This window comes from Oncorhynchus masou, chromosome 23, assembly GCF_036934945.1.
Source record: "Oncorhynchus masou masou isolate Uvic2021 chromosome 23, UVic_Omas_1.1, whole genome shotgun sequence".
In the NCBI taxonomy this organism is placed as follows: Eukaryota; Metazoa; Chordata; class Actinopteri; order Salmoniformes; family Salmonidae; genus Oncorhynchus; species Oncorhynchus masou.
Window position 1 is genome coordinate 14361821 of NC_088234.1, and position 16496 is coordinate 14378316.

At 43.7% G+C, this 16496-nt stretch overlaps 1 protein-coding gene across 2 annotated transcripts; it reads left to right on the forward strand.

The window, feature by feature from the left end:
* The first annotated feature begins 2616 nt into the window (after positions 1–2616).
* Positions 2617–16175, forward strand: LOC135510365 (mucin-2-like). Of its 2 annotated transcripts, none has more exons than XM_064931227.1 (5): positions 2617–2699; positions 3006–3061; positions 8794–15171; positions 15488–15558; positions 15790–16175. In XM_064931227.1, exons 2-5 carry the CDS (start codon positions 3025–3027, stop codon positions 15859–15861), a joined length of 6558 nt encoding a protein of 2185 aa, XP_064787299.1. In that variant the 5' UTR covers positions 2617–2699; positions 3006–3024; the 3' UTR covers positions 15862–16175. The 2 variants fall into 2 exon arrangements, with proteins under 2 accessions (XP_064787299.1, XP_064787300.1); XM_064931228.1 differs by having other exon boundaries at positions 8800–15171.
* The last annotated feature ends 321 nt before the right edge of the window (positions 16176–16496 follow it).

Genomic DNA, 16496 nt, shown 5'->3' on the forward strand with positions numbered 1-16496 from the left:
ATGCACAGGCAGATTACCTGTTCCAGTTCATCCCTGCATCTCAGCCAATACAGTACTGATCGGGTAATCCAATAGTGTGTTTCAACCATCTTGGTGACTCACCTATGATGGTGTCTCCTGGAGATAGAAGAACACAGAGAAAACCCACCATCTCTCTGTATAGCAGGTCTATATACTGTGTGTGAAGGATGGTGACACATAAAGAGGTTGGGGGAAACCCATCTCCAACATGACATCTTAAACCTTAGTTCAGACCTTACTGAGGACAACGATTTGTTAGTATTAAAAACATAGGCATGTGAAATATTGAGAAGTAAAAGTAAATCATAAAATAACTAACCATGGCTTACCGTGTTTCTTTCACTTTCCGATAGAGGATGTGATATTCCTCCGATTTGAATCAAAGCTTGGCAGTCCCACATAATCGTCTACACACACACCCACACACTTGTTTGACATGTTTCTGATTGCATCTTAGCCATGACAAGACAATAAATAATCAAGTTAAGCATGTCCCAGTTTAGGTCACCTAGTAGCACGAGCTCAGAAGATAGATGGGGGGCAATCAGTTCACATATAGTATCGAGGGCACAGCTGGGGGCAGAGGGAGGTCTATAGCAAGCGGCAACAGTGAGAGACTTGTTTCTGGAAAGGTGAATTTTTAGAAGTAGAAGCTCAAATTATTTGGGTACAGACTTAGAAAGTAATACAGAACTCTGCAGGCTATCTTTGGAGTAGATTGCAACACCGCCCCCTTTGGCAGTTCTATCTTGGCGGAAAATGTTATAGTTAACAATGGAGATTTCAGGGTTTTTGGTGGTTTTCCTAAGGCAGGATTCAGACATGGCTAAGACATCTGGGTTGCGAGAGAGTGCTAAAGCAGTGAGTAAAACAAACTTAGAGAGTAGGCTTCTAATGTTAACATGCATGAAACCAAGGCCTTTTACGTTTACAGAAGTCAACAAATGAGAGCACCTGGGGGATGGGAGTGGAGCTAGGCACTGCAGGACCTGTATTAACCTCCACATCACCAGAGGAACAGAGGAGAAGTAGGATAAGGGTACGGCTAAAGCCTATACGAACTGGCCGTCTAACACTTTCAGAACAGAGAGTAAAAGGAGCAGGTTTCTGGGCACGATAGCATAGATTCAAGGCATAGTGTACAGACAAAGGTAAGGTAGGATGTGAGTACATTGGAGGTAAACCTAGGCATTGAGTAATGAAGAGAGAGATATAGTCTCTAGAGATGTTTAAACCAGGTGATGTCATCACATATGTAGGAGGTGGAACAGCATGGTTGGTTAAGGCATATTGAGCAGGGCTAGAGGCTCTACAGTGAAATAAGACAGTAATCACTAACCAGGACAGTAATGGACAAGGCATATTGATATTAGAGAGAGGCATGCGTAGCCAAGTGAACATATGGGTCCAGTGAGTGGGTGAGTGGTTGGGCTGACTGGGGACACGGCGATTCAGGCAAAGCTAACAGTTAGTAGGATGGAGCTAAACAAGCTAGCAGCTAGTAGACCAGGGCAAGCTAGCAGTTAGCAGGCCGGGTTAGCCAGCAAGCAGTTAGCATGGGCTACCAGTTAGTAGACCGGGTTAACAAGCAAGCAGTTAGCAGACCGGGTTAGCAAGCAAGCAGTTAGCAAGGGCTAGCAGTTAGCAGACCGGGCAGGCAAGCTAGCAGTTAGCAGACCAGGTCCCGGGAGTTTAGCAGTTATCAGACTGGGTTAGCAAGCAAGCAGATAGCAGGGGCTAGAAAGTTAGCCTTTGTGGGGGGAGGACGTCGCGATGGGGGTAAGTCTGTTTTTGCCTCTTCGTGCGGTGACATCGATAGACCAGTCGTGGAATTAGGAAGAACTGGCAAGGAATCATTTCACTGTACTGTTTACAACTTCTGTATCCTGTGTACATGACAAATAAACGTTGGTTTGATTTGATATAGAGTGTGCTTACAAGAGACCATAATTTGAAGAACACCATGTTAAGATATAGGCCATGGACTAGATGAAGTGCATTTTTACCTGGAGTTTTTCCTGACTGTAAGCTATTACTTTCAACACTTGTTTACTATGCTATCTTACTCACTCAGTTTTTAGCATGTCTTCACATGTGATTTCTTAAATAGATGGTTGGGGCTAAGGCGTAAGATGGTGTGACCAATGCTGAATGAGCACCCTCAAAGAAAAGCTCATGAGTAAGTGTCAAACACTTTCGAGGGCATATTCTTCTATTGTCTCGTAAGTGGGATAACACGTTTATCAACTTCAAAAGCAACATAACTTTGTTATGTTTCCTCCAACTACAGTGTATGATATACCATATTTAAGCTATGAGTCTGTACTTTTATGTGTACAGAAAAGACAATCTTCAACATTTGACATAAGTTCACGTAAAGAAATGCAGTCACAAATGCTGATAAATTCTTGCTTGATTTTCAAGTGTTACCAGAATTTGCTTACTGAGTTTTTTCTTCCTTGTTTAACTGCATAGTTACTGTAACTACCAGAGGCTGAGTGTACATCCCGAATGGCACCCTATTCCCTATGGGCCCTATTCAAAGCAGTGCACTATATAGGGAATAGGATGCCATTTGGGATGCCAGCTGACAGAGAAAACATTATTAAAGAGAAACTCAGTTGATGAGGAGCTCACAGAAGCCTGAACACCGAGGAAGACAAGCAGCAACAATTTTTGTGAGACGCTTTTCTATTAATCTATCAATTATTATACATTGAAAGTACATGCAATTTATCAAAATGTAAATGTATGGAATAGTGAACACTCTTACTTACAGGTAGGCTTACAGTATTGACAGAAAAATCTCACTTAGAAAAACTCAATGAGATTTTTAACTGCTTACTGTTTAGTCTACCTTTTGTGTTGAGACAACATATTTCAATTTGTATGATTGATTAGTATTTAAATGTATAATTGAAAATAATAATTGTTTCTAAGTTATTTTTGAATTTGATTAATATTTTTGTTCATCCGTGCATTAGAGGGAATAACAAAACAGCAATGGAACTTGGGGTGTTTCTCATCATGATTTTCTCAGGTTAGTATCTATCTCCTGTTAAGTTATTGTTCTTGTTTTAAAAAGCTATTCAAGCTTAAGCTTTAGTAGAAACGGACTGGTTATAGGGATGTCCGGACAAATGCCAGATCGGATGGTCCATCTTTAGCCCAATGGGCCTGTCTACATTTTGTGAAGAAATAATCAGAAATGTGACCCACCACCTGGATTCAGGGCGTATGTAGCAAATCTGAAATAGTGGTTTTTATATTGGAAAGAAGTAGAGACTCAGAGCTAGAAAATAATATATCATACAGTGCAGTGGAGGAACAGTAGGAAAGTAATTCTGCTTTGAAATGTGATAAACTTGTAACCCACTTTTGAGAAAATGGTCCGAGAATGTTTTGGTACACCAACTGGAGAACTCTACACCCATTCAGCATCGTTCACACACTCTTATGCCTTAGACCCACCCATCTCTTTAAGGATTCACAGTGTAGTAAACAACCAAAGATTTCAAAACTAAAAGTGAAAATTACACTTTATCTCATGATTGTTAAGATGGCGCCGAAGAGGAAGGCAGACGTTTTACATGCTCTTGACCAATTGTGCTATTTTGTTTGTTTTGTTGCATTGTTTTTAACTTTTTGTTTACTTATTTTGTACATAATATTGTTGCTACTGTCTCTTAAATAATTTATGGACATCAGAACAGCAATTACTCACCACAAACTGGAAAAAGCTTTTTCCTTTAAGGAGTCCGACGAGAAGGATATACTGCTCTCCCGGGAACAGGCCCAAATCCGGGAAGAAAAGATGGAGGAAAAGAAGACGCAGATCGGGCTGCCTTCTGAGAATCCGTAGGCGAGCGGATAAACTCACACTGCCTTCGTTCTTCTTGCTAACATGCAATCATTGGAAAATAAAATTAATGATCTACGATTATACGATTATCACTAACGGGACATTAAGAACTGTAATATATTATGTTTCACAGAGTCGTGGCTTAACAACGACACGGAAAATATAGAGCTGGTGGGATTTTCCATGCACCGGCATAACAAAGTTGCTAGGTCTGGTAAGACGAGGGGTGGGGGTGGGGGTGTGTGTGTCTATTTGTCAATAACAGCTTGTGCGCAATGTCTAATATTAAAGAAGTCTCAAGGTATTGCTCATCTGAGGTAGAGTACCTGTAGACCACACTATCTACCAAGAGAGTTCTCATCTGATTCCTGCTTACAAGCAAAAACTAAAGCAGGAAGTGGTCAGATGACGCAGATGCTACTCTACAGGACTGGAATATGTCCCAGGATTCATCCAATGGCATTGAGGAGGATACCAACTCAGTGATCAGCTTCATCAATAAGTGTAATAGTGACATCATCCCCACAGTGACCATATCCCAACCAGAAGCCATGGATTACAGGCAACATCTGCATTGAGCTAAAGGCTAGAGCTGCTGCTTTCAAAGAGCAGAACACTAATCCAGACTCTTATAAGAAATCCCGCAATGCCCTCAGACGAACCATTGAACAAGCAAAGCGTCAATACAGGATTAAGATTGAATCCTACTACACCGGATTTGATGCTCGTCAGATGTGGCAGGACTTGAAAACTATTACGGACTACAAAGGGAAACCCAGATGCGAGCTGCCCAGTGACGTGAGCCTCCCAGACAAGCTAAATGCCTTTTATGCTCGCTTCGAGGAAAGCAAAACTGAAGCATGCACCAGAGCACCAGCTTTTCTAGATGACTGTGTGAAAATGCTCTTGGTAGCCGATATGAGCAAATCCTTTAAACAGGTCAGCATTCACAAAGCCACGGGGCCAGATGGATTACCAGGACGTGTACTCAAAGCATGCGCGGACCAACTAGCAAGTGTATTCACTGACATTTTCAACCTCTCCCTGACCAAGTCTTTAATACCTACATGTTTAAAGCACACCATCACAGTCCTTGTGCCCAAGGAAGCGAAGCTAACCTGCCTAAATGATTACTGGCTGTAGCGCTCACGTCGGTAGCCATGATGTGCTTTGAAAGGCTGGTCATGGCTCACATCAACAGCATCGTCCTGGATATCCTAGACCCACTCCAATTCGCATTACCACCCCAACAGATCCACAGATGATGCAATCTCAATCGCACTCCACACTGCCCTTTCCCACCTGGACAAAAGGAACACCTACGTGAGAATGCTGTTCATTGACTACAGCTCAGCGTTCAACACCATAGTGCCCACAAAGCTCATCACTAAGCTAAGGACCCTGGGACTAAACACCTCCCTCTGCAATTGGATCCTGGACTTCCTGATGGGTCGCTCCCAGGTGGTAAAGGAAGTCAACAACACGTTTGCCACGCTCATTCTCTGGGGCCCCTCAGGGGTGTGTACTTAGTCCCCTCCTGTACTCCCTGTTCACCCACGACTGTGTGGCCAAACACGACTCCAACACCATCATTAAGACTGCTGACGACACAACAGTGGTAGGCCTGATCACCGACAACGATGAGACAGCCTATAGGGAAGAGGTCAGAGAACTGCCAGGACAACAACCTCTCCCTCAATGTGAGCAAGACAAAGGAGCTGATCGTGGACTACAGAAAAAGGCGGGCTGAAAAGGCCCCCATTAACATCAACGGGGCTGTAGTGGAGCAGGTTGAGAGTTCTAAGTTCCTTGGTGTCCACATCACCAACAAACTATCATGGTCCAAACAAACCAAGACAGTCATGAAGAGAGCACGACAAAACCTTTTCCCCCTCAAGAGACTGAAAAGATTTGGCATGGGTCCCCAGATCCTCAAAAAGTTCTACAGCTACACCGGTTGCATCACCGCCTGGTATGGCAACAGCTCGGCATCTGACCGTAAGGCGCTACAGAGGGTAATGCGTACGCCCCAGTACATCACTGGGGCCAAGCTTCATGCCATCCAGGACATTTACAATAGGCGGTGTCAGAGGAATGCCCATAAAATTTTCAGAGACTCCAGTCACCCAAGTCATAGACTGTTTTCTCTGCTTCCTCATGGCCAGCGGTACCGGAGCACCAAGTCTAGGTCCAAAAGGCTCCTGAACAACTTCTACCCCCAAGCCATAAAACTGCTGAACAATTAATAAAATTGTCACCGGACTATTTACATTGACCCCACCCTCCATTTGTTTTGTACACTGCCGCTACTCGCTGTTTATTATCTATGCATAGTCACTTCACCCCTACCTACATGTACAAATTACCTCAACTAATCTGTACCCCCGCACACTGACTATACAGGTACCCCCTGTATATAGCCTAGTTATTGTTATGTTTTTGTGTTACTTTTTATATTTTTTAATTTTAATTTTTTTACTTTAAAAAAAACTTTTCTTGAACTGCACTGTTGGTTAAGGGCTTGTAAGTAAGCATTTCACGATAAGGTCTACACTTGCTGTATTCGGCACAAGTGACAAATAATGTTTGACTTGATTTGGCCAATATCCTCATTTGACTTTGGTGCAGGTCAAGTTGTTCTTCAGATTACCATCTCTGGTTAACATACACTATATAAAATAAAATCAAGGGTTATTTGTCACATGCACAGGACACAGAAGGTCTAAACGCTGCCGTGAAATGGTCACTTGCATAGTAGAGTCTTTTGTTTAGACATGTAGCTAGCTAGCTAAACAATGAACCATAATCCCAACTAATGCCGCGTTCAAATCAATTGGGAACTCAAATTTTTGAAATTATTTTTTAAAATTTGATTTCACCTTTATTTAACCAGGTAAGCTAGTTGAGAAGAAGTTGTCATTTACAACTGCGACCTAGCCAAGATAAAGCAAAGCAGTGCGACATGAAACAACAACACAGAGTTACATGGAATAAACAAGCGTACAGTCAACACAATATATAAAAAAAATATATATATACAGTGTGTGCAAATGGCATGAGGAGATATGGCAATAAATAGGCCAAAATCTCTGACATTCGAGCATTCATGTCACGCCCTGGCCTTAGTATTTTGTGTTTTCTTTATTATTGTGGTTAGGCCAGGGTGTGACATGGGTGATTATGTGTTTGTCTTGTCTTGTAGGGTTTTGTAGATTGACGGGGTTGTGTTCAGTGTAGTATTCTAGGTAAGTCTATGGTTGCCTAGAGTGGTTCTCAATCAGAGGCAGGTGTTTATCGTTGTCTCTGATTGGGAACCATATTTAGGCAGCCATATTTTTGTTAGTATTTCGTGGGTGATTGTTTCCTGTTTCTGTGTTTTGCACCAGTTTGGACTGTTTTGGTTTTTCCACAGTTTCTTGTTTTGTATATGTATATTGTTCACGGTATCATCTTTATTAAAGATGTTCAACCATAACCGCGCTGCATTTTGGTCCGCCTCTCCTTCCCAGGAAGAAAACTGTAACAGTTCAAAACAAATGGAAATTCTGGAAAAAAATACCTCCAGCTGTGATAAATCGATTTAAACAGTCAATTGGGAATTCCAACTCGGGAACTTGGGCCTCTTTCTAGGGCGCAGACTTTCCGATCTGAAGATCACTGATGTCATGAGTTCCCAGTTGTTTTGAACGTGGCAATACAACCATGCATGAATCTGCAACTAGCTAAAGCCAACCAAATAGGTTCAATTTTAGCTAGCTAACATTAGGCTATAACTGTCAATGCAAATTGACAAATTTTCAGAGATACGAATAACATTACTACACAAATCATATAAGTAACGTTAGCTAGCGAGCCAGCCAGCTAACGTTAGCTAGACAGCTAGTCAACAGTACACTTTAACTTGCAATGAAAAAAAACTTTCTTACAAAATTAGAAACGTATAATATCTGTAAATGTAGCTAGTCTATTACTTGTATGCTTGGATGAATGCTTCTCCCTCTATGGGAGCCCTTAGTTAGAAGATGTAATCCATAAACAAGTTTTATACAACAGCCTTCTGTGTTCTCTTTTGGACTCTCTCCTTATTTGGCAATCAACTCCCTGCTTCCACTGATTTCAAAACTCGGTCATATTCTTCCGTGACAACGACACTGTTTCTTCCCCACCACTGTCATTAGAGGACTCTACAACGTCTGGTTCAATTCAAATGTTTTGACATAAATCAGGGATTTCCTCATTGTCTGATTCATTTTCAGAATCAGAGAGATTCAGCATGGCACGATCATCCTCCAGAAAGTTGTCCAGCAAAGCATTTTCAGTTCTTCATGATATCTTTGGAAAAAAAGCTGCTGTAGAAAGAATGATCCACACACTGAGCAGGTCATGTTATAGATAGAATTGTGCTTCATGGAATACAAACCCAAACTCATCTCTCGGCATGTCCAGTCCATCCATTATCTCAACCAATCATGGCTGAAAGGAAGGTTCCTGTATTTTCCGTGGCTAAACCAACTAGGCTCGTATTGTAAGAATTGTATTCATATATATAGATGGCATAAAAGTTTGAAATTAAGGCACATTAACGTTCATAGATTCCAGAAGGCTTTTATGCCAAAAAAATGCATTTTGATAACAATAAAAAAAACGTTGAAATGCCTCTCCTGTGAAGTAGTGACATGCAATATTTGGCCTAGCTTCTTGAAACGGGTCACAAATGGACTAGTTATATGGAATTTCCAGCAAATGCCAGATGTGCTGGTCTATCTTAAGACCAATGGGCCTGTCAATTTTTTTGTGTGGCGACGTTGAGGGAAAAAATGGGCAGATGTTTTGGAAAAGCCAGGGCCAATTTCTGGTCTCTGGTCTTAATGTATTGATAAGCTACCTAATAATTGTAATATTTGTCCCAGTAATAGGCAGCCTGTGCTCTGTAACAAGCACAACCACAGATCCTAATATGACAACCACAACTGAGGCTCCTACTACAGCAACAACTGCAGCTCCTACTACAACAACCACAGATCCTTCTACAACTACAAGTGCAGCTCCTACTACAACAACCACAGATCTTTCTACAACCACAACTGAAGCTCCTACTCCAACAACCACACTTCCTGCTATGACAACTACAACCACAGCTCCTACTACAACAACTGCAGCTCCTAGTACAACAACAAATGCAGCTCCTAGTACAACAACAACTGCAGCTCCAAGTACAACAACAACTGCAGCTCCTAGTACAACAACAACTGCAGCTCCTAGTACAACAACCACCACAGCTCCTAGTACAACAACCACTGCAGCTCCTACAACGACAACAACTGCAGCTCCTACTACGACAACAACTGCAGATCCTACGATGACGATAACTGCAGATCCTAGTACAACAACAACTGCAGCTCCTACTACGACAACAACTGCAGATCCAAGCACGACAACAACTGCAGCTCCTAGTACAACAACCAACACAGCTCCTAGTACAACAACCACTGCAGCTCCTACTACGACAACAACTGCAGCTCCTACTACGACAACAACTGCAGATCCTAGTACAACAACAACTGCAGCTCCTAGTACAACAACTGCAGCTCCTACTACAACAACAACTGCAGATCCTAGTACAACAACAACTGCAGCTCCTAGTACAACAACCACTGCAGCTCCTAGTACAACAACCACAGATCCTTCTACAACCACAACTGTAGCTCCTACTCCAACAAACACACTTCCTGCTATGACAACTACAACCACAGCTCCAACTACAACAACTGCAGCTCCTAGTACAACAACAAATGCAGCTCCTAGTACAACAACAAATGCAGCTCCTAGTACAACAACCACTGCAGCTCCTACTACGACAACAACTGCAGCTCCTACTACGACAACAACTGCAGATCCTACTATGACGACAACTGCAGATCCTAGTACAACAACAACTGCAGCTCCTAGTACAACAACAACAACTGCAGCTCCTACTACGACAACAACTGCAGCTCCTAGTACAACAAACACTGCAGCTCCTAGTACAACAACCACCACAGCTCCTAGTACAACAACCACTGCAGCTCCTAGTACAACAACAACTGCAGCTCCTACTACGACAACAACTGCAGATCCAAGCACGACGACAACTGCAGCTCCTAGTACAACAACCAACACAGCTCCTAGTACAACAACCACTGCAGCTCCTACTACGACAACAACTGCAGCTCCTACTACGACAACAACTGCAGCTCCTACTACGACAACAACTGCAGATCCTAGTATGACAACAACTGCAGCTCCTAGTACAACAACCACTGCAGCTCCTACTACGACAACCACTGCAGCTCCTACTACGACAACAACTGCAGCTCCTAGTACAACAACAACTGCAGCTCCTAGTACAACAACTGCAGCTCCTACTACGACAACAACTGCAGATCCTAGTACAACAACAACTGCAGCTCCTAGTACAACAACCACTGCAGGTCCTAGTACAACAACAACCACAGATCCTTCTACAACCACAACTGTAGCTCCTACTCCAACAAACACACTTCCTGCTATGACAACTACAACCACAGCTCCTACTACAACAACTGCAGCTCCTAGTACAACAACAACTGCAGCTCCTACTACGACAACAACTGCAGCTCCAAGTACGACTGCAGCTCCTAGTACAACAACAACTGCAGCACCTACTACGACAACAACTGCAGCTCCTAGTACAGCAACAACTGCAGCTCCTAGTACAACAACCAGTGCAGCTCCTAGTACATCAACAACTGCTTCTCCTACTACGACAACAACTGCAGCTCCTACTACGACAACATTTGCAGCTCCTAGTACAACAACCACTGCAGCTCCTAGTACAACAACCACTGCTGCTCCTACTACAACAACCACTGCAACTCCTACTACGACAACAACTGCAGCTCCTAGTACAACAACAACTGCAGCTCCTACTACGACAACAACTGCAGCTCCTAGTACAACAACCACTGCAGCTCCTAGTACAACAACCACCACAGCTCCGAGTACAACAACCACTGCAGCTCCTAGTACAACAACCACTGCAGCTCCTACTACGACAACCACTGCAGCTCCTACTACGACAACAACTGCAGCTCCTAGTTCTACAACAACCACAGCTCCTAGTACAACCACCACTGCAGCTCCTAGTACTACAACAACTGCAGTTCCTAGTACAACAACTGCAGCTCCAAGTACAACAACTGCAGCTCCTACTACGACAACAATTGCAGATCCTAGTACAACAACAACTGCAGCTCCTACAACAACAACAACAGCACCTCCTAGTACAACAACTGCAGCTCCTAGTACAACAACAACTGCATATTTGATCACGACAACCACACCTGCAGCTCCTACTACAACAACGACAGTTCCTTCTACAACAACCACAGTTCCTTCTACAACTACAACAACAGCTCCTGCTACAATAACCACAACCCCAGCTCCTACTACAACAACTGCATTTCCTAGTACAACAACAACTGCAGCTCCTAGTACGACAACAACTGCAGCTCCTAGTACAACAACAAACGCAGCTCCTAGTACGACAACAACTGCAGCTCCTGAAACGACAACCACTGCAGCTCCTACTACGACAACAACTGCAGCTCCTACTACGACATCAACTGCAGCTCCTACAACAACAACAACTGCAGCTCCTAGCACAACAACTTCAGCTCCTAGTACAACAACAACTGCAGCTCCTAGTACAACAACCACCACAGCTCCTAGTACAACAACCACTGCAGCTCCTAGTACAACAACAACTGCAGCTCCTACTACGACAACAACTGTAGATCCTAGTACGACAACAACTGCTGCTCCTACTACGACAACCACTGCAGATCCTAGTACAACAACAACTGCAGCTCCTAGTACAACAACAACTACAGCTGCTACTACGACAACAACTGCAGCTCCAAGTACAACAACTGCAGCTCAGAGTACAACAACAACTGCAGCTCCTAGTACAACAACCACTGCAGCTCCTAGTATGACAACAACTGCAGCTCCTACTACGACAGCAACTGCAGCTCCTAGTACAACAACAACTGCAGCTCCTAGTACAACAACCACTGCAGCTCCTACTACGACAACAACTGCAGCTCCTACTACGACAACAACTGCAGCTCCTAGTACAACAACAACTGCAGCTCCTAGTACAACAACCACTGCGGCTCCTACTACGACAACAACTTCAGCTCCTAGTACAACAACAACTGCAGCTCCTAGTACAACAACAGCAGCTCCGAGTACAACAACAACTGCAGCTCCTACTACGACAATAACTGCAGCTCCTAGTGTAACAACAACTGCAGCTGCTAGTACAACAACCACTGCAGCTCCTACTACGACAACAACCGCAGCTCCCACTACGACAACAACTGCAGCTCCTAGTACAACAACAACTGCAGCTCCTAGTACAACAACCACTGCAGCTCCTAGTACAACAACCACTGCAGCTCCTAGTACAACAACCACTGCAGCTTCTACTACGACAACAACTGCAACTCCTACAACAACAACAACTGCAGCTCCTAGTACAACAACTTCACCTCCTAGTACAACAACCACTGCAGCTCCTAGTACAACAACAACTGCAGCTCCTACTACGACAACAACTGCAGCTCCTACTACGACAACAACTGCAGATCCTAGTACGACACCAACTGCAGCTCCTAGTATAACAACCACTGCAGCTCCTAGTACAACAACCACTACTGCTACTACTACGACAACCACTGCAGCTCCTAGTACGACAACCACTGCAGCTCCTAGTACAACAACAACTGCAGCTCCTAGTACGACAACCACTGCAGCTCCTGCTACGACAACCAGTGCAGCTCCTACTACGACAACAACTGCAGCTCCTACTACGACAACAACTGCAGCTCCTAGTACAACAACTGCTGCTCCTAGTACAACAACAACTGCAGCTCCTAGTACAACAACAACTACAGCTGCTACTACGACAACAACTGCAGCTGCAAGTACAACAACTGCAGCTCAGAGTACAACAACAACTGCAGCTCCTAGTACAACAACCACTGCAGCTCCTAGTACGACAACAACTGCAGCTCCTACTACGACAGCAACTGCAGCTCCTAGTACAACAACAACTGCAGCTCCTAGTACAACAACCACTGCAGCTCCTACTACGACAACAACTGCAGTTCCTACTACGACAACAACTGCAGCTCCTAGTACAACAACAATCTCAGCTCCTAGTACAACAACCACTGCGGCTCCTACTACAACCACTGCAGCTCCTAGTACAACAACAACTGCAGCTCCTAGTACAACAACCACTGCAGCTCCTACTACGACAACAACTGCAGCTCCTACTACGACAACAACTGCAGCTCCTAGTACAACAACAATCTCAGCTCCTAGTACAACAACCACTGCGGCTCCTACTACGACAACAACTGCAGCTCCTACTACGACAACAACTGCAGCTCCTAGTACAACAACAACTGCAGCTCCTAGTACAACCACCACTGCAGCTCCTAGTACAACCACTGCAGCTCCTAGTACAACAACAACTGCAGCTCCTACTACGACAACCACTGCAGCTCCTAGTACAACAACCACTGCAGCTCCTACTACGACAACAACTGCAGCTCCTACTACGACAACAACTGCAGCTCCTAGTACAACAACAATCTCATCTCCTAGTACAACAACCACTGCGGCTCCTACTACGACAACCACTGCAGCTCCTACTACGACAACAACTGCAGCTCCTACTACGACTACAACTGCAGCTCCTAGTACAACAACGACTGCAGCTCCTAGTACAACCACCACTGCAGCTCCTAGTACAACCACTGCAGCTCCTAGTACAACAACAACTGCAGCTCCTACTACGACAACAACTGCAGCTCCTAGTACAACAACCACTGCAGCTCCTACTACTACAACAACTGCAGCTCCTACTACGACAACAACTGCAGCTCCTACTACAACTGCAGCTCCTACTACGACAACAACTGCAGCTCCTAGTACAACAACAACTGCAGCTCCTAGTACTACAACAACTGCAGCTCCTAGTACAACAACCACTGCGGCTCCTAGTACATCAACCACTGCAGCTCCTAGTACAACAACAACTGCAGCTCCTACTACGACAACAACTGCAGCTCCTAGTACAACAACAACTGCAGCTCCTAGTACAACAACCACTGCAGCTCCTACTACGACAACAACTGCAGCTCCTACTACGACAACAACTGCAGCTCCTAGTATAACAACTGCAGCTCCTACTACGACAACAACCGCAGCTCCTACTACGACAACAACTGCAGCTCCTAGTACAACAACAACTGCAGCTCCCAGTACAACAACAACTGCAGCTCCTAGTACAACAACCACTGCAGCTCCTACTACGACAACAACTGTAGCTCCTACTACGACAACAACTGCAGCTCCTAGTACAACAACTGCAGCTCCTAGTACAACAACCACTGCGGCTCCTACTACGACAACAACTGCAGCTCCTAGTACTACAACAACTGCAGCTGCAAGTACAACAACCACTGCAGCTCCTAGTACATCAACCACTGCAGCTCCTAGTACAACAACAACTGCAGCTCCTACTACGACAACAACTGCAGCTCCTAGTACAACAACAACTGCAGCTCCTAGTACAACAACCACTGCAGCTCCTACTACGACAACAACTGCAGCTCCTACTACGACAACAACTGCAGCTCCTAGTACAACAACAACTGCAGCTCCTAGTATAACAACTGCAGCTCCTACTACGACAACAACCGCAGCTCCTACTACGACAACAACTGCAGCTCCTAGTACAACAACAACTGCAGCTCCCAGTACAACAACAACTGCAGCTCCTACTACGACAACAACTGTAGCTCCTACTACGACAACAACTGCAGCTCCTAGTACAACAACTGCAGCTCCTAGTACAACAATAACTGCAGCTCCTACTACGACAATAACTGCAGCTCCTAGTATAACAACAACTGCAGCTCCTAGTACAACAACCACTGCAGCTCCTACTACGACAACAACCGCAGCTCCTACTACGACAACAACTGCAGCTCCAAGTACAACTACTACAGCTCCTAATACAACAACTACTGCTCATAATACAACAACTACAGCTCCTAACACAACAACTACAGCTCCTAATAGAACAACAATAACTTTAGCTAATTTCACAACCACTACTGAGCTACCAAAAACTACACAAATTAGCACTCCAACTACATCTGTCGGACAGTCAACCACGAATACTGGGCTTAGTAAGTGTGATTTTCTTTACTTAATAGCTAATGAAATTGGCAATAGTGGTCAACCCTGTCAAGTCTCCTTTTTTTCTTATAGTACGGTACGTGTCTGTCTGTCTGTCTGTCTGTCTGTCTGTCTGTCTGTCTGTCTGTCTGTCTGTCTGTCTGTCTGTCTGTCTGTCTGTCTGTCTGTCTGTCTGTCTGTCTGTCTGTCTGTCTGTCTGTCTGCCTGCCTGCCTGCCTGCCTGCCTGCCTGTCAGTCAGTCAGTCAGTCAGTCTGTTTGTTTTGCTTAATGCTTGTTCTTATTATTGAATCATTGTGTCTCTACAGGTTTTAGGTTTGTACTGAGGGTGAAATTTTCCATGACAACTTTCCAAACCGAATCTGAGATCTTGAATCAGGTAAGAGTTACTGTTAAACGTATCATTTTATTATTAATTATTATTAATTAATCTCCAAAGGTGATAATAGAATGAGGAAAAATCTCATTCATCAAAGGGATGTAAGGTTGCTATAACAAATAATTATATTGAATACAGATTGAAAGTGAATGAGGGGGAAGGAGCGTGAAGAGGATAGGAATATGGCATTATCAAATGTCCTAAATGAAGTAAACCCTGTGTTTATTCCAGCTTCGTGAGTATCTGATCAGACAAGGGCTGCCATTGGACTCTACACTGCGATTGACATTCATTCAGAGCTAGTTGACGGGGTGAAGAGGAGAAGGACACCGGAGAGAAAACACAGACAGAACAGAATACAAAACTGATCACTGAGATATTTTACACACATAATTTACAATAGATTATCTTGCAGATTACACTCTTACCCCATGACCTACGGTAACTGGACCTATTGTACTAGCAACTAAATACCTACCGTACCTTCAGAAAGTTCCCTGGACTTTTCCCTCATTTTGTTGTGTTACAAAGTGAGAAGAAAAAATCTAACATTTGTAAAACATATATACATGATCAATAAAACACTAATATATCTTGATTAGATAAGTTTTCATCCTCCTGAGTTAACATGTGTTACAGTTTTTCTCATTCGCTTTGGTGCATTTATTAGATCAAAAGTGCAATTCTGTACAAATTTGTACAAATTCCAAATCATCTAGTCACTTGTGCACATCATTAAAGCATTTTCTTATTCCTTTGAACAAATTGCAATTGATAATGTACAAGTGTCAGCTTTTTTCCACATTATCAATTGCTCATGTCATGTTGATCAAAATATAGTAGATGGTTCTCTGTTGAATAGTCTTACCCCTCAAAACATCTAGGCATTAGTTCCTCGCATAAGCCATTACTTGCAAAATTGTTGAACTATTTGTCAT